The sequence below is a fragment of the Schistosoma haematobium genome, chromosome 1, assembly GCF_000699445.3.
Source record: "Schistosoma haematobium chromosome 1, whole genome shotgun sequence".
NCBI classification, from domain to species: Eukaryota; Metazoa; Platyhelminthes; class Trematoda; order Strigeidida; family Schistosomatidae; genus Schistosoma; species Schistosoma haematobium.
This window is the reverse complement of record NC_067196.1, coordinates 3694726-3713210: the sequence shown is the minus strand read 5'-3', so window position 1 is coordinate 3713210 and position 18485 is coordinate 3694726. Positions and strand designations below refer to the sequence as shown.

Here is an 18485-nt window from a genome sequence, read left to right as displayed (position 1 = left end):
CATCTGGGATCCAGCTGGACAATCTAAACGTCGCAGATGATCTGGCTCTTCTATCGCGCACGCAACAAAAATTGCAGAAGATGACCAGTGTAGTAGCAGCCACAACAGATGTAAGTTTCGACTTACACAAACGGAAAAAAACGAAAAGCAAGATTCCTCGATACAATACCGAGTGCACCAATCGAATCACACTTGACAGAGGAGCATTTGAAGATATAAAAACATTTACATATCTGGACAGCATCATTGATGAAAACGGCAAATCTGATGCAGATGTGAAGGCACAGATTTACAACCGAAGAACATCTGGAACTCAAAAACATTGTCAACCAACAGCAAAGTCAGAATTTTCAATATAAATGGCAAGACTGTTCTACTGTATGGGGTGGAAACTCGGAGGGCTACGAAACCCATCATACAGAAGATACAACTGTATATTAACAGTTGTATACGCCAAATACTTTGGATCAGTTGGTCAGACACTATCAGCAACAACCTATTTTGTGAGAGAGCAAACCAGAGCAGAAGACGGGATGGAGACAGACATGAGAAGAGTGAACAACAATTGGATAAAACTAGGAAGGAAGGTCCAAGACAGAGTGTGTCGGAGAATGCTGGTGGGCAGCCTGTGCTCCATTGGGAGTATCAGGTGTAAGTAAGCTGTTGGCTTTCTGCTTGTTTCTATATCTGAATCTATTCAAACGTAAGAAATGAATGTTTGATGCCACTCAGGGTAATCAATATTTGTCGTCTACAGATTCATCATATAATTTGTCAAAGCTGACCATGAATACCAAACAATAACAGAAACTCAGCCCTTTGTACAGGGTGCACGAAATTAATTTATGCCATCTTACTGGTACTAGCAATTAGAAGTGTCTTTCCCGGGAACCGACGTTACAGCCAAACGTTGTGAAGGTGTACTTCAGTTAACCTAAACAAATGTTTATGAATAGTTGGCAATGTGGGGGTCGATAGTCCGGGAATGCGTAGTGAGATGTCGGTCATTGTTAGCTATCTTGGTTTTGAATCAAATACTCTAGTTCCATATCGGCATTTTGTTAAGAAAAACATCAAACGATACTGAAGCATGATCAGCTATTCGACGTTCATTGTAAATTTAAGTTGATGTACGTGAAGTTCGAAGGGCTATGTGGTTGAGACCAAGTGTCATTTCATTTTTACTATAGATGTGTTCGAGAGGCTAAGGGCAACAGGATATTGATCGTGATCAACTGACACTTAAATATATTTTGGTAAACTACCTGATATTGTCTTGTAGAATTGTGGTAGATTTCGCTATTAGTACAGCTATAAAACTAGACCCGACCCCAAAATTGTAGATACGTCATGATGTGACTACCTAATCTGTAAGATCTTACGTGGAAGTCACATAATTGTCTGGCCTTACTCGTCGTATCGTAACAATCAGCGATATAATGGTTAGTTTCTAAAGAATACCTTTAGGCTGATGACAGAACAATACACTTAATATGAATAAAAGTAATGTTACGCGAGGATGATCACGCCTCCAAGGCTGAGACATGCCATCATTCATATTCAGCTTTGAGGATTGTGTGGTTAGGACCTATACCACTACAGTCTCATGGATCCAAATCTGGTTTTGCAAAATCGGGTGAGACAGTGCAGACCATTGCTCTCGTTGCTCCGAGAATGACAGATTTTGTCCAGCGTCTCTAATTTTGGTGCGATAAGTGCTATATTACCACTGTTACTCCGAACACCCGGCCGTTGCTCCTTTCTAATTCACTTGATCAATGTGTGCTTTGCAGTCGGTAGTCTCACTTAGGTTATGGCTTCCGCGAGCACATTTCCGACTGATCCTCTGCAAGCCATAATGGTCGGGATGTATGACCTAGCATTTAGTCTTCTCATGGCCTTAAATTTCACTTTCGCCGAACTGACCGATCGGTTATTCTCATACTCTGTCTATACTAGAATCACGAAGATGAAAGATTTAGCACAAACCAGCATTACTACACGGACACTGTGGCTTTTCGACGGCAGTGGACCCACCTCGCACGAAAATTGCGTCGGAATACAGAATCATTGGTTTCTACTAATAAAAAAACAAGTGATAAGGTCATTTCTTTTGTATCCTTTTATAGCAGTAGGTGGTGTTCCTGTATACCTATTTTCTGGAAACTCCTTTAAACTTTCCCTTCTTTGCTTACACATATCACTAGCGACGTAAATCTGCGCTACAGTGTGGTTTTCATTACTTAAAGGGGTCTTTGTTTTTGGCCAGTTGATTCCTGTGACAATTAATGTCCATCATTATGGAACGCCTCTAATCCAATTTTTTGGTCACCCTATGGTTAAACGTAGGACCTGAGGTAAGACTTCGACTGGTCTTATTGGTCTTTATGGTTCCATAACAGGTGGGACGCTAATGCTTTAAAAAATATTCAGACAACTAAAGGGTCATACATAACGTTACCCAAGCTAGTAAAATCATAAAGGTCTGATCATTTAAAGAAATGTTCCATTCAAGAGCGAAATCTATCCAACGCTAGTGTTACGTTAAAGCCATCGATGTTTGAATATTTGAATAGCTTCCCGTGATTGCTTCTCACACAACCAAAAACACTCGTAAAGTAAAGTGGTTATAAATATAAATCATAGGAAATGTTGAACGAATGGAAACACTTGGCTATGCAGCCGCTGAGTCACTCAACGAATTTCGCACAGAATATAATGGGTAGATAAGTCTACAAAGAAGACAAAAGGGGTAGCTCGTCAAAGAGGAAACATATCCGTGACAAACTAGGGGAGTTATTCTGTCACCCAAACAAAACTATTTGTTCAAATCTTGTGTAATAAAAAAGAATAGCGTCAAGGGAGTGACTATTTTGGGAAAATAAACCGGTTTCTTACTATCAGAAGACCCACCAGACAAAGCATTCAAGATAATAACTATGGTTACGTGTAGGGTTTCATCATAGCATAAAACACATACGGACGAATTACCACAAAAGGGACACACACAAGCCTTATAAACAGAATCTTAAAATCTAGTCTGGATAAATGTTACATAGCGATCACTTTAAGGCTTGTGTCAGCGGCACATCGCAAATTTAAATAAACACAAAGGCAGTTACAGGAATTGTCTCGTCTTTCACAAATGGTCGGGAGGTATTCAAGTTCAAATGTTCATAGATATTGGAGGATCAACCGGCACGCGGTAAAACACATTCCTCAATCTATGAAGATTAGAGGGACTTATTGAATACCCTCTCTCCATTTCCATAATAAATCGAAAATATCAACTCACAGTTCACATTATATTTGATAGCGTACAGGTTTAAAAAATTCCTCGATAATACATAGAAGCCACTGTAACACCTGAGACTAAATTTTGTCGCCATCGTTAGGACAAGCGATAACCTCCCCGTAAGCAACAAGGAATATCTTTCTTACAGAATAAGTTTTCATACACATAGTTCCCTTTATTATTTTAAAGAGAGCAAGAACAAAGGTTGGTGCGGAATAATAAGAATTCATTTTATTTCGTTAGGTTCTCATCAGCTGCCTACAACCTAAAATATTTTAAATTCGACGTTATTGTAGATATTGACACGTTTATTCACCAGAGGGTGATGAAGGATGGATATATGTAACATGATGTAGCAAAGATTTCGTTAGAGTTAATGAGGCCATAAATTTCTTCTTGTTCCGAATATACAGAGTTTGAGATGGAAGGTTCCAGAACATTGAAATAGTGATCAGAAATCATGAAATTAAAACACATTAGATTATTAGGCAATGAAATAACTTAAAATAGAATAATGGTAATAAAGAGAGATATGAATTGAAATTGGTCAGTTATGAATGATGCAATTATAAAATTCAGAAAGAGTTGGAATGACGTAGTACATAAAAGGGGGGGGAATGCTACCAAGGCAAAGAAAGATTTATCGCTGTTTCTTTTTGTATACAAAGATCTGGCCTTAAATAGGCTTCTTATTTGCTGTAATTCATTTGAGTTTTTTATCTTCACGTTTTCCATATTTCTCAATAAATTTCAGTGGGTATCCATTATTGTTTAAACATTTTTAACATTCATAACTTCCTCTTCTAGTGTATCGGAAGTACATATTCTTTCTGTTCTGTGAAACAATGTTTTGACCAGTGCCTTTTTGTAACTGATTGGACAAAAGTTATTGAAATTGAGATAACTTCCATTCCATGTGTCATTCTTATAAACTGAGCGTTGAACTGTACCATACTTTCGTCGTTTCATCGCGATATCGAGAAAATGGAACTTGTTTTCCTTTTCATGTTCCATAGTGAAATGGATATTTGGATGAGCTTCATTGATACATTTAAGCAGATTTGTTGCATGTTGTTGATTATTACATACGATGAAGGTATCATCAACATACCTCGAATAATACGTCATTTCATCAATCGCTCGCTTGAGCTTGGTTCTTTCGAGGTTCGCCATGAAAATGTCTGCTAGGACAGAGCCTAACGGACTTCTCATTGCTACACCATCGGTTTGTCGGTATATAGTATTGTTGAACTGGAACTGAACATCTTTTGTACACATGAGTAACAGTCGTTTAAATTCTATTGCTGGTAGAGGTAGGATGTCATGATGCTGACAAATTATGTCTATGGTTTCAAGTAGTGTTATTTTTGTAAAAAATGATGTCACATCAAAATGAAACCATAAACTTACCAGCAATGTTTTTGATTCCTGCTGTCAGCAAATACAAATGAATCCTTTAGTGTATAGGAGGCTAATCGTTGACGAATTGGTTCTAATTTATCTGCCAGCCATCGTGCAACTTTGTGGTGTGGTGAACTGACCATTGACAGAATAAGTCAAAGGGGGTTATCTTGGTTATGTATTTTCAGGAAAATAATACATGTGTAGCAAATGAGACCCATGATGTCGTAGGTTATTGTAAGTACAATTATCGATCATCTTCTCTAGTAGGTCTCTAAGTACTTTGGTGATTCTTTTCTCAATGGAATCAGTTAAGTCTTTGTTACTTTTTTCTAACTTGAATCTCGTATGTGTAATTTTACTCTGGGCATCCAAATCACCCAAAGCTATTTCGTGTAACATTCGCTAACTCTACAGACGTTATCCAACTATCTAGTCACTTACTGAAATCAGATGGGAATATAAGAATACTGCTTGACACACCGTATTCTGAGCTCAATATCGTCCGGGACATCCCTAAGGAATCTCACGAGTTGTCCTGTGGAAGAAATGTCATTGTGCAAGGTGTGCCGGAAAACATGGACCCTGACAACACAAACTCTGATATTAGGGAATGGAAATTCACCAAGAACTCTTTAAAGCTCAAAAATATATTGACTCAACAAGTGATGAGACTTGCCAAGAAGGGTGAAGATTCTAAACCGCGGCTGATAAAGATAACCTTCCCATTCTCTCATATCGCGGATGCAACTCTGGAGGCATCCCGTGCCAGCAGACCTGGAATCCATATGCATCCGGATAGGCCACATGACGCCAGTATCAAGCACAAAGGGAAGTTGGAGCTGACCATTTCACTTGTGGACCGTCTTAATCATAAAAGAACGTGGGAAGGACAAGGGCTACCGACACTGAAAACTTTGTGTAGGTAGGCTACATGTTCACCCTGTTAGGTCCCAATCAGGACTCTAGACTTCTCGCACGTGTTTTATGCGTCGTTGGTCCGGTTGGTAATTCACTGTCCTCTAATTAGCGGTATCGTTACGTCATACATTAACAGGGCACACAGGCTACAAGTTATAACACACCCACATACGACTCATAAAGACAAACAGGACGTAGAACGTCACGCGCTTCAAACTGTAAGCATAATCTGCTTCCACATGGACGCCGCGAGTTTATCGAATAAAATGGATGAGCTACGTGAACACAGTAATGCTAACAATCCTCATCTGATTGGAATATCTAAAACTTGGATATTTTCTCAGTTTACGAACCGGGAGCTAGCAATACTCGGGATGTATTTGTTTTGCAATGTCAGAAATATAGGAATTGAAGATGGAGTAGCCTTATACTTACTATCCTGAATGGAGGTACATCAAGTGCACAACCGAGAGTTTATCATTCTTGATGAATCCGTATGGTGCTCAGTAAGATTGCCTTCCACCTCGAGGTGCTAAGTTGGAGTCATCTACAGGAAGCCCATTGCTGACATCGAGTACGACACTCGTATACTGGAAGGATTATAGCTCTCTATTCATCTAGGATTCACTCGTATCTCGATTCTAGGGAACTTTAATCTTCTTAAAGTCAATTTCACGAATCATACTTATATTGGAGGTGAAAACTCTACTGAAGCTCGGTTATTCAACCCCATTGAGGATCCGAATTATTCGAAAAGTCGACAACTTGTTAGACGAACAGTCAGACACCGTGTACGTACAAACGAAGAATCCCTAATTGATAACCTCTTAATCCTGGCTCCCTTAGGGAGATGCCATCACGCCGTCCTAGCCTTTAGTTTTACCAGGAAAACTGAGCTAAGACATCCCACTATCCCACTCTTCGTTTGTTAATCCGCAAAAGACACTGTTGGGCAGAATACAAACGAACTGATAACAACGGTGCGTACATGCAATACAAGCATATCAGGAACATATGCACGAAGGCAATAAGGAAGGACAGACTTCAGTACCAGATAAAGCTTAACTCCAATCTGAAAAACTTATTCCGTTATGCAGCCTCATCTCAACAAGACAAAACTGGAGTTCCCCAACCGTTAGGTCCTGATGGGCCGATTAATGGTGACGGTGACGCCGCTAAACTTCTAGCTGAACAGTACTCTCGGACATTTCAACCAACCTACATTAACTATATTGTTGAAAGCTACCGGAAACTGCAGCACCTATAAAAGGAAACTTCTCCTGGTCCAGATATGGTTCATTCTGCTATACTGAGGGAAGCATCTTCAATCCTGGCAACATCGCTTAGCGTGATGTTCTCACATTCGCTAAGACGAGGCATATTACCGGAAATTCGGAAGATGGCCCTCATCACACCAATCTTCAAAGGACGTCGACGCAGCGAAACTTCAAGCTACCAACCGGCAGCTCTTCTCTGTATACCTTCGAAAATTATGGAGTCCCTGATGTGCGGCGATATACACGACTATGTATTAAATTAAATTTCTTTTCACCCCAACGACGTGGTATCAGGAATGGTCTCTCTTGTATAATCAACCTGCTCACTTTGATGGACAGATGGACAACCATCCTTGATTGCAAGGGGAGGGTTGAGGTCGTTTACCTTGACTTATCAAAAGCTTTTGATAGGGTCAACCATATATGTCTTATCAACAAGCTCAAACATTTGGGTGTCAAATCACCTTTAAATGGTTGGCCTACCTCATATCTAAATATCGACATTTCAAGATCAGGGTTAACCTCACTTTAACTCAGGCTATGGAAGGTCCCAGTGGGGTCCCCCAAGGTTCAGCACTAGGACCTCTTTTCTTGATTCATATTAACGAACTTCCACACCAAGTGTCATTAGATTTTTTACTTTTTGCTGATGATGTGATACTTTGGGGAAAGATGAGCAACCAAGAGGACACACTGACACTTCAGGAGGATCTGACTCGATTTCAAAGTTGGGCAGATGACAAGGGACTAAACTTTAGCACTTCAAAGTGTTAAGTAGCCCATCTGAGACATGTTGCAGACTACGGTTACAATTTAGGAAACTCCTCTCTAGAAGTATCCAAAGTTGAAAAAGATTTAGAAGTGCTGGTACTGTACGATTTGAAGTCGCGCGCTGTGACAAAAATGCCTTTCGAGCAAACCCTACACTGGTAACATTGAAGAACATTTTTGGCCAGTTTGACGAAAGAACTTTCCACATTATTTTCAACAGTGTTTTTGTCCCAATTTAGAGTACGGAAACATGGTATTTCTTCCCTCACTCCAAAAGGATAAGGACACTCCGGAGCGTATCCAAAGGCGAGCCACGAAATCAGTTCGGGAACTCAAATTCAAGCCCTATGAAGAGCGCCTCCAATCACTAAACCTTTACCCATTAGAGCATAGGCGTCCTAGAGGTGACCTCCTAATGGCTTCCAGTATCCTTAACACCTCTGAACATCCCCTTAAACACCTACTTAAGTTTAGCTCCAACACAAACCTAAGGGGTGACACCCAGAAACTGGAGACATAACACAGCAGAACGGACTGTAGACACAACATCTACTCCTTAAGAGTTGTAAAATGCTGGAATTCGCTGCCGAATGAGCTAGTCCAAGCGACTTCCCAGGAGTCCTTTAAGAAGAAACTTGGCCTATTCTTAAGGACTAAGGATAGTATCTTACTATGATTCACCAATTTCTTTTTCTTCTTTTATCATTAATATACCTAGATTCCTGCATGAAGGTATTGGTGATCCATTGTTACAAGACACGCAAGCCCGTTAATCGAAAGCTTCTTCTATTCCGTTGACAACCATTTGAACCATTTGAACCTTGTCGTTTTAACTTTCTTTAAAGATGACCATGAACAATTCAAATAAACGGGGACACTAATGGGATTCACATCATTTTTATTGTATGTCAACTAAATTGTTTATCTAGTGACCCTTTAAAAGTTTTCTTCTTATATATTCCCAATGCTTAGTTGTAAAACTTTCAGAAGGAGATGTCAATGAGTTGAATAATGTTGAAGCATTTGTTGGTGACCAGTAAGTAGGCTTTATAATATTTTCATATTTTGTTGATAGATCAAAATATCATGACATAAATGATAATGTAAAGTAGGTTTTGTTTTTAATCTTGACTTTATGGGTGATTATAGTTTTGGTGACAAGGATGCTCAGTCTGTTCGGAATTCGGAGGTGAGTTCAGAGTAATACTTTATTCCAAATGATTGGATGATTTAGTTGCTAGTTGGAAAAGCTCCAGAACATAGTATATGTTATCTTGGAGAGCACCAAGTCATGTTTAGGTAACATGTCTTCAGAACATTTCGTAAATTATAAGTTTGAGTATGCAGATCTAGGGATGTGTTGTGGTTCTTTTGATACACGATCTTTCGACTCGGGATAAACAAACTAAAATCTATGATCGTTGTCATCTGTACACAATATGAGTCATATCTGGTGGAAACTCAATCAATCTGATTTAAGAAAAAGCTTGTGTAGGAATTAAAAACGGATTTTTCTTAACTTCCTTGTTAATATCACGATCATCATAATTAAAAAATTGACTGAATACCTTTGTTTTGCTAACTCCGCATAGATAGATTTCCCAGGGTGATTTTTACCATATCTTACCTATTACTTGCAACTACTTTGATGCAATTAATTTTTTACTAATCTTTGGGTAATCGGTCTTACTCAGACACATAGCACTTCGGTAGACCAGGAGAATAATGTGATGCTCAGCCGCAAAGCTTCTCCTGAGTCACTGGATTCATCAGAGAATCAAGAATCTCCAGGGGCAGGTCACGCATCAAGTGAATCCATAATCCCTCCTGGGACAAATCAGGAATCAGTTGGACTTGACCACAAAGATGTTCAGGAGTCTATTCTAGAAGAACTGCCTTCATTGGATTCAGTTGCTGCAGAAGGTATTAACACACATGAAATCCCGACTTTCAATGAATTCCATGCAATGGTTTCAGAAAGGTCACACTCACGTAAAGGGCAAGGTTCGTGTGTTTCAGTTTTGTTTGTTAATTACCGAATTCTGATATCTGCCATATCTCGAGAGGCTGTATCCTTATTATTATATTAGTTGCATATTAGGTATATTTTTGATAACTGGAAAACGAAATAGTGATCAAGCCGTGAGATACCTTCATGCCGTATGATTTTAATTCTAAACATTTTACACTGCTTGATCACTGGTTGGTAACTGAATAGTTATGAAATCGATCACTAGCAAGGAGGCAATTTATGGGAATCTCAGTGTTAAGGAGACTTGTCACAATCTGGCCAGTTCAGTGGTAACGTCTTTGACATTAAGGTAGGTGCTGCATGTCCACCAACCCGGTTTAAGCGTTAGACATTCGCTTTTCGTCCTCTCAATTTCGTAAGCACTCATCATAATAAGGCAATGAGTAGGACTTCTGTTACGGTGGCTGTATACGCGTGGCCATGTGAAAGCATTTGAAGGAGAACGGACTCTCTTCACATAATCGTATCAGGGCATTTGGCAGCCGACATAAGTTGATTCATTGATATGTGATAAGAATTAAGTTCGGTAGTTAAAATTTAATTTATCATACTAGTGACCTACAAAGTCCATATATTCCAGTCACTTGTATTTCAAATGAGTTCTAATCGTGTTTTGGAGAATAATATATTGTATGTAAGCATATTCTTTCGCTATTGAAAGAAACCCGTAATGCTACCAGCTGTCTTGTTTTCTGATATCTGTTCATTTGTAGGCTCGCGTTAGTAATTTAGTTTCATGAGACATTATTATTTAGCCACATTGTCGTTAAATGTCAGTTGAGATTCTATTCATCGATTCATACAATCTCCAGTCTAATAGTTTTCCAGTTTGTTGAAAGTAATAGTAAAAGTGTAAGTGCCATAGGAACTACCTTAGAAACAATAATTATGAAAATGGTCGGCTTTATATAATAATGTCAGTAGCTTGTTGATTAAAGTACCTGATTTCCAGCTATTGGGTTGCAGTTTCAAACTTTTCTGTATCTAATTTTTGAACGGTTAGATAGTATAAATGCTCACATAAATAGTCTGGCTGCAGGCGTTTGGTGAGTGAGCCACATTCATTATTTACATATTTTTGAGGCTAATATCAACAGTAGTTAGGGTGAAATAGTACTAAAACTACCTATATGCGATTCCGATCATTTATTTGTTAAGAAGTACCTTTACTTATGCTTTTTTCCTGATAATTTTTTCGATTTAGATTGTGATGTTGTCGGAAATGCTGGTGTGACCGATTCTGACTATGATGTCAATATTAAACAAAAAATTAAGGCTTCACAAATTCCTCAGGGATCCGAAAAAATACTGCAAACACATAATGATGTTAATCCATCGGTTAAATCTTCGAAAAATCAAATAATTCAAGATGTATCAGAAAAGAGTGTTTTCACAGATGATAGTTCGTTTTCCGATAATATCCAAAAAGATTCTGTTAGTGAACAGCATCAGTCTTTGCAAGTGAATTCTGTTGTGACGTCTAATTCAGAAACGAATTCCAAACCAAGTTCTCATGTTACTTCACAACCTGTAATTACCACCACCACAACCACCACCGCAGCAACAACAATAACTAACAATGATGCTGTTCATACACCGAGCAAAATTGACTTAACTCTTCGGAGAAATGTCGCTTCTGTAGCATGTGGTGCAAAGATGTTAGGATTCAGTAGAGCGATAAAAAACCCTGAGGCTGTACTCAATGAAAACAATGATGAATATATGAATGTTCCGTGTAGCGAAGAAAAATGGTAATATATTAAATATGTATATATACTTGTATACTATAATTTGTGAAGTCTCTTCATGTATCCGTTTTGAATTATTGTTGAGCATAACAGGCATCGCTTTTGTGATTTTCGTTAAATTATTTATTGTTATTTTTTCATAGAATAGCAGTTTTGGTTCATAAAATTGTAGCATGTCAGAGTTTTTTGAATGGCGTTTCACAAAGTAAATGATATTGGATTCTTCAAATGTATAACACTTGAAATTTGTAAATAGAAGTAAAGCAATAGCGACTTATTGGGTAGTGGCCCACTTCCAACCAGTAGACCACTGGCTGGTTCACTTACTTAGGTTTGGAGAGTGTGTATCGTCACTAGCTGATATTTGAAGCCGATTAGATAATGGTCAAATAATAAGCCCATGCGGCCCCCTAATGCTCTGGTACGGCCAAGAATGGGGAGAGCCCGCTCTCCCTCTCGAAATGCTCTCACATGACCACGTGCATACAGCCACTGCCAGGGAAGTCCTACTCACTGCCTTCTCGTGGCATTACTGTTGTTTACGAAATTGAGAGGACGAAAAGCGGATGTCCGGCACTTTAACCGGATTGGTGGACATGGAGGGTCCACCTAGGGGAGTTGAAAAACCCTGATTCCAAACCAATGGTGCACATGGTCTCCAGTACCCTGAATGAATAAATAGCGTATGAACTAATCGTTGGTCACCGGTTACCATAGGACTGCATCTCCTTACGTTGCTCCACTGCTTTGTGGATCAGACCTTCAGGTCGAAGGCTCTAGGTGTGGCTTCCTAAAAAAATCACCTGCTTCGGTTTGGGCATCCGGGCAGTATCACAACCCTCACACAAGTCAAGTGAGATCTGCGTGGCGCATATTTATCTGGTGCCTCCTTGTACCAATATCTATGTGTTAAAATAAATAAAGTCCATGCGAAGTGCCATGGCGTGGTGTCCTTTTTTATGGAATGAGATACTCCATCGACGAAAAAATGTGGCTTAAATTTCTAAGAGATATATATAGATATATTTATATATATGGATATGTGAGTATGCAGTTACTTCTCGGTTCAGTTGGCCAATAAAATACTTTTTCTTAACTTTTATTCTTCCCAATTAAGTAGCCGGTTGGGCTCGCGAATAGGAAGCTCGTTTATCAGTATCCTAATTAGACACCACTCAAGATTACGCTAACATTTTTATAAAATGTTACTAAAAGCTAGATACATAGGTCTGCATTTGATTGATTGGTTGATTGTCCGATCGGAATGTGTCATATGTTTCGTTAATCGATTAATATTAGGATCTTCTAGGAGCATTAGTAACTCCAATGCTACAAATAAGTCTTACCTGTGAATAAAAGTAGCCTTGGAAGCTTGGTCTAAATATACTGTCAATCGGTAGAATTCAATTACTATCACAGATTAAACGATACAGAATTAGCCATTAACTATTGATTGATGTAAATGTAGGATTTTTGAAATATAAAGTAGGCTATCCAGAAAATCTATTATTGATGGCTAAGCAATTCAATTAGCCGCTCACTCTACAAAGGCTTTCTATATAACTTAAAAGAATGATGCCATTTATCAGTTCAAATGCACCTTATTAAACGTTTATTCGAGGTGTTGTCAGGACGTATGCACGAGATAGCTCAATTCAATGTCTACATATTTTAAGGTATTAGTTGATGTTTTGCCTGTTTTGAAATAATAATAAGGTATATTACAATTTATAATTTTAATAGGTTAATTCTAGAAGTATGCCAACCAGTTCATCTACGGACTATAGAGCTGGCAAATTTTGAACTATTCTCATCACGGTTGAAATCGTTTCGAGTTTATGCTAACGATCGGTAAGGTATTTTTTAGAAATTCAACTATTAATATGTATAATTTGTTAGTTTTTGTTTACTAGAATTAATAGGAATTACTTTTATAGATAATGAATAGTGCAAACCAGTATCGGTCATGTAAATGATTGATTAGAATTATTATTTATGATACTGGATGGTTCTATTGTGAGTCTTTCATTGTTTTTCAATGTGACATCAGCTGATACTTTGGAAAAAGCATGTGCTAATTATATGAGACAGGTGTCGCTGATAATGGGATTTCATCTTAGCCTTTCTACGAAATAAAATCTCTGTTGTTTTAAAACTAATAGGAATTCTCTTTCAAAACAATTGTAGATATCCAGCAAAGTCCTGGGAATTGATTGGTACATTCACCGCTCGAGATGTTAAGGGAATACAGTCTTTCAGTGTTTATAGTGGAAAAATGATCAAATATGTTAAAGTAAGTTAATTGTATTTGAATTATAGTCGTTAGTCGTCCAGTTGAAAAGAGATACTATTTATAGTTATATTTGACTAGATTTTCGTTTAAAGATTAAGAACAATAAATACATTTTCACGTCGTTAGGTTCTCATTCATTTTTGCTTACAATTCGTAATGTTTCAAAGTCGAAATAGAGTTTAAAATACTTACAGAGATAAATTTTTGTTCGAAGTTAATGGAAACTCATACCAGCTTGCTGTAGTGTGACTTCCCTACCTTTTGCTTCATATATTTACTAAGATAAGTTGTGGAGGTGTATACAGTTCGACGATAGTTCGAATGAAAAGATTAAGAGATATTTCATCCATTCAAGAAGGTTGGTCCTAATTTTATGAAGAAGTATATGATCTTCATTGGCTTTTATTCTAAGTAATGTTGGATAAAGTATCGAGACACTAAGTTGCGTAGACTTTGGGATTTCATCTAGGGAGTTATATTGGACTAGCAAGTGTGCAAAATTCCTCAGAGATACTAATGATTAAACATAGGGTTACCAAAAATTGTTATTGTGAAGGGATTAGGTTTAACAAGCATATAACAAGATTGCTCTGAGTGCATAGGTCTCTACAGATTTCACTGCACATAGATTAATCTCGTTTGTCAACACCAGGACCCAAACGGGTTCTCACATGCATAAACCTTCCAACTATTTTCAAGATGAACCAATAAACATTTAACATAGATACACCAGCTCTTCTTCATCCTTATAAAATTGATTTGAATTTCTATGGCTTCAAAGTGCACATGGCTTACTTACAAACAATAAATTGTCGTTAAGCTATGGAATTAGATGATAATCACCACTATCTTTTCAACTGACTGAATTTGAAAAAAGTACGAACCATTAAGTTTTTTTTATGGCACTAATAGTTATAAAGGGTTATGTTTCTCACCTGATAACAGCTTCGACCATATATATATATGTATATAGTGTTTATCACGTGATTTTGCTTATGAGTAATGATGTATCCTCTTGAGAAAAAAACAATAGTGATGGCTTATACAGATTATGCACTATGTATGTCATGAACACAATATTAGGGATGAAAGTGAGGACAGATGTTGAAACTTATGTTTACAGAACAAACAATAAAGTTTATCGTTTTTATTTAAATAGAATTGAATACGAATTTGAGGCTTTTTTTCTGTGGAAGGAACTAAATATAGGACGAAATGGTCAACATCTTTTTTTTTAAAAGCTTTATCTAATCTACAGTCCAGCTGAATGTATTGTGTAAAGTATCTTAACATAGTGGTCTAGCTTCAATTGACTCATGATTTCAATCAATGAAATTTCTAAAATCTCCACAAACCCCTTCTGATAATAGTTTATTAGCTAAATTACATGGCTTTCAAGTTGGAACTCCACTTCAATTACGTCAGTGGAACGGTGACTCAGTGGCTAAAGCGTCTAGTTTCCAGCCTCTAGGTATGAAGTTCGAACCCCGCTCCACCCACTTCAGTTTGATCAACTAGATAATATCACTAACCCTCACATTTCGAGTTTGGCTTAAAACTAAATACAGTAGTCTGCACCAAGTTATCGATTTACTAATTAGACTTTTTAAACTGCTGGATATTACTACCCCTTCCGTAGTTGAATATGGTTGAAAGCCTAGTACATAAAGCTATAATTTGTGAGTTACACGATTGTTATGTTGAGTTTCAAGCCCGCATAGTAGTTTTTTGTGATAAGGTATTGTATTGAGAAATACTACGTCTTCCTATTGGTCCAAAATGTTTACCTCTTTTTCTGATACAGTTCGAATTGATTGAACATTATGGTTCAGAACATTATTGTCCCTTAACTATGATTAGAATATTCGGTTTGGGTTCCGATGATCTAGATGATGATGACGATGTTGATGATGTTGATGTTAGATTAATGAATGTGCCAGAATCTACTTCAAATCATGGTTCAATGATTACTCCGACTAAGGATAAAAATCAACATTTGGAAAACCAAGAAGATGATATTATTGCTAAAGATGACAACGCAAGTATGTAGTTTGACATTATTGCTTTTTTAATTAGTAATACCTGTTCATTTTCACATATGCAGCAGTTATTCCAGTTAATTCTAAGTATACTATCGAACCAGTTAGGATTGCGAGTGAATTTAATATCGTGGCACTCATATCAACCTAGGGTGACATTTATCAAGCCAGGATTTGGATCGTTGGTCGTACAATGACCAATTTCATACAATAAAACATCAGTTACTTACAAAACGTTTGGTTACGAAAGTGGTACACTCATATGTGAATAAGAGAGGAAAATGACGATGTATAATTGCACAGAGACACGCGATGGAAGGATATTTCGCTGTTATGTTTGTCAGGGTTAATATTAATTTTAGAATTAGGATTTAGGCTTAGAATTGTAGTTATTTTGTGTTTAGGATTAGGGATTAGCATGTATATGAACTAAATGTCAATCCTAACCTTTGACCATAGTTATTCCTCAATATTATGTAATATGACTGTCATTGATTGCCCAACACTATACTCTAAAAATTATATCTTAAAAACCATATCATTTACAAAAAGAGCTGTTCATTTGTACTGATACTTAATTTAAAACAAATGTTAGTCTGTTGTGTGCCCGTACACTGATAAGTCAATAAATGTTGAGTCTTTCATGAAGTATTCATAAATCATCTAAACTAAGACAATAAGTTGTCTGTTAAAAGAATGTGCTTATATACTGTTAACAGAGATTGATTAAACTCACTTTGGAATAACGGGAATACGAAAAATACATACACACATACAAACTGTTATAATAGATAATCATTGGAAAATGTTCATTATTATTTATTCTATTTTCTTATTCTCTTTCTCCTGTTTTATATACACAGCAAATGAACCTAAAGATGATCAAACTTCATTGAACACTAGTAGTAGTAATGATGGTATGTATGATACTATAGAGATAACGGAAGACAACAATCACCACATAGTCAATGTCAGTACATACGATCCCGAACTAAAACCAACTAATTTAGATCTGACCAGTGAAGATTATCCTAACAATCAGAATGACGATCATAATCATGAAGACGTTGTTAACAAGTTGTCTAATACTGATTCTACTAACAGTGATTCATCTGTGTATTCCTCGACTGTATCTCACACGGATGATACCACATCTGATCATCATTATCATAAATTATTGAGGGATCGAAGTAAGAAACATTCGGGACGAACAACCACTGCAAAAAATATCGGAAATCACAATGATAATTATAAAAATAAATTTTGTGGGAAAATAGATCCTATCAAGGTACTTCATAAACCATTTTGTCCAGGTGAGTGTTGTCGGTCTTTGTTTTCTAGGACAATAACAATAATGGTTGTGTATTTTTCCTCTAAATAAGCGTCTTGTGTTGAGTTGCAAAACATTAGAGTCGGGTGAAATGGTACAGATGCATTAAGTCTCTGTTTTCCGTTAGATCCTCAGATTTAAAAATGTCTGATACCCTTTTGTTTTACGACTCTATTCTTCTTGAATCATGTTGTTTATGTTTAGTTTTTTTCTACCATTATTGGTTATGTTAATACCTTTAATACTTTCTCGTATTTGTCTTGATAATTTCATCTTTTTGTGTTGGTATGGTGACTTGGACCGATATGGATTTGTGCTTGGTTCTATAATGTTTCTGGTTGATTGACTGTCTAAGAGATAACTTTCTACTATTTATTTTATTTAAAGACAAACTTTGTTACAAGAAGACACCAAATATATATACGCCACACAAGTCATTAAATTTGTATGTGGGCTGTAATACTGCCCGGACGCCCAAACATCCCACACTATATTAGTAGTATAGTTTATTTCTATGTATCATTTCACCTTAAATTAAGCTAAAGCAAAATATCATTGTCATGAATTATATTGTATGTACAAAAAAGGTTAATTTGTGTACTGCTTCTATTTCGTCCTGTTATTAACAAACTGATAATGATAAAGATAATTCTATTCTGTATTGGTGAAAGGGTTGTAATATTTGAAAATTGAGTCAAATAATACATTCTAGGTTCAGTCTGGCTTATTTGTTAAGCTTAAATCAGCCCATTCGTTTCTTCAGCAGTAATACGATAGTTATCGTCTGATGTTCCAAGTTTGTCGCTTACAATACTAGACTATATTTCGTAATCATATCTTCTACTTTTGCCAGGAAAACACAGACAACATTTTTAGCTTTTATATAAGAGTGAGATGGTTTATTCTGTTTAAATATTCTCTGTGGACTTTCACAGCATTCCTCAATACTTCTCTTATTCATTTTTGCTAAAGTTTCTCAATATCGTGTCATGCAGTGTTGTTTCATGGAATAGTTTACTTGTAAACAACATGTAGATGATGTTAAAATACCGTATCGTTAAGCATAGAATCACAACAAGTGTACAAGATCAGTGGTTATTCGCACAGGAATGTTGAAGGTCTCATCTTTATAGTGTTACTCTGCAGTGCACGAGTAGCGAGTTTAAACGAAGTTTTCATGTTATACTCAAGAAAATGAAGTGTATTATTGCATCGTAATATCTCATAAATTTATTAACTGTTTAAGCCACAATAGTATGTGTTTGTGACGAATGATAATATTATTACGTTGTAAAGATCTTACTTACTTCCTTCCTTACTTGCTTACGCCTGTTACTCCTCGTGGAGGAGCATAGGCCACCCACCAGCACTCTCCATC

The 18485-nt window shown here is 37.0% G+C and overlaps 1 protein-coding gene across 1 annotated transcript in view; it reads left to right on the top strand.

Annotated features, from left to right (window-relative positions):
* Window positions 1-9395: 9395 nt before the first annotated feature.
* The window catches only part of MS3_00010016 (uncharacterized protein), a gene marked incomplete at both ends in the record, with an annotated part of 45139 nt that continues 36049 nt past the window's right edge, over window positions 9396-18485 (top strand). Inside the window, 6 exons of the mRNA XM_051218345.1 lie at window positions 9396-9588; window positions 10902-11448; window positions 13189-13296; window positions 13633-13738; window positions 15543-15780; window positions 16641-17090. Of these exons, the coding sequence (XP_051072935.1) occupies window positions 9396-9588; window positions 10902-11448; window positions 13189-13296; window positions 13633-13738; window positions 15543-15780; window positions 16641-17090 (1642 nt within the window). The remainder of the gene's footprint in view (window positions 9589-10901; window positions 11449-13188; window positions 13297-13632; window positions 13739-15542; window positions 15781-16640; window positions 17091-18485) is intronic.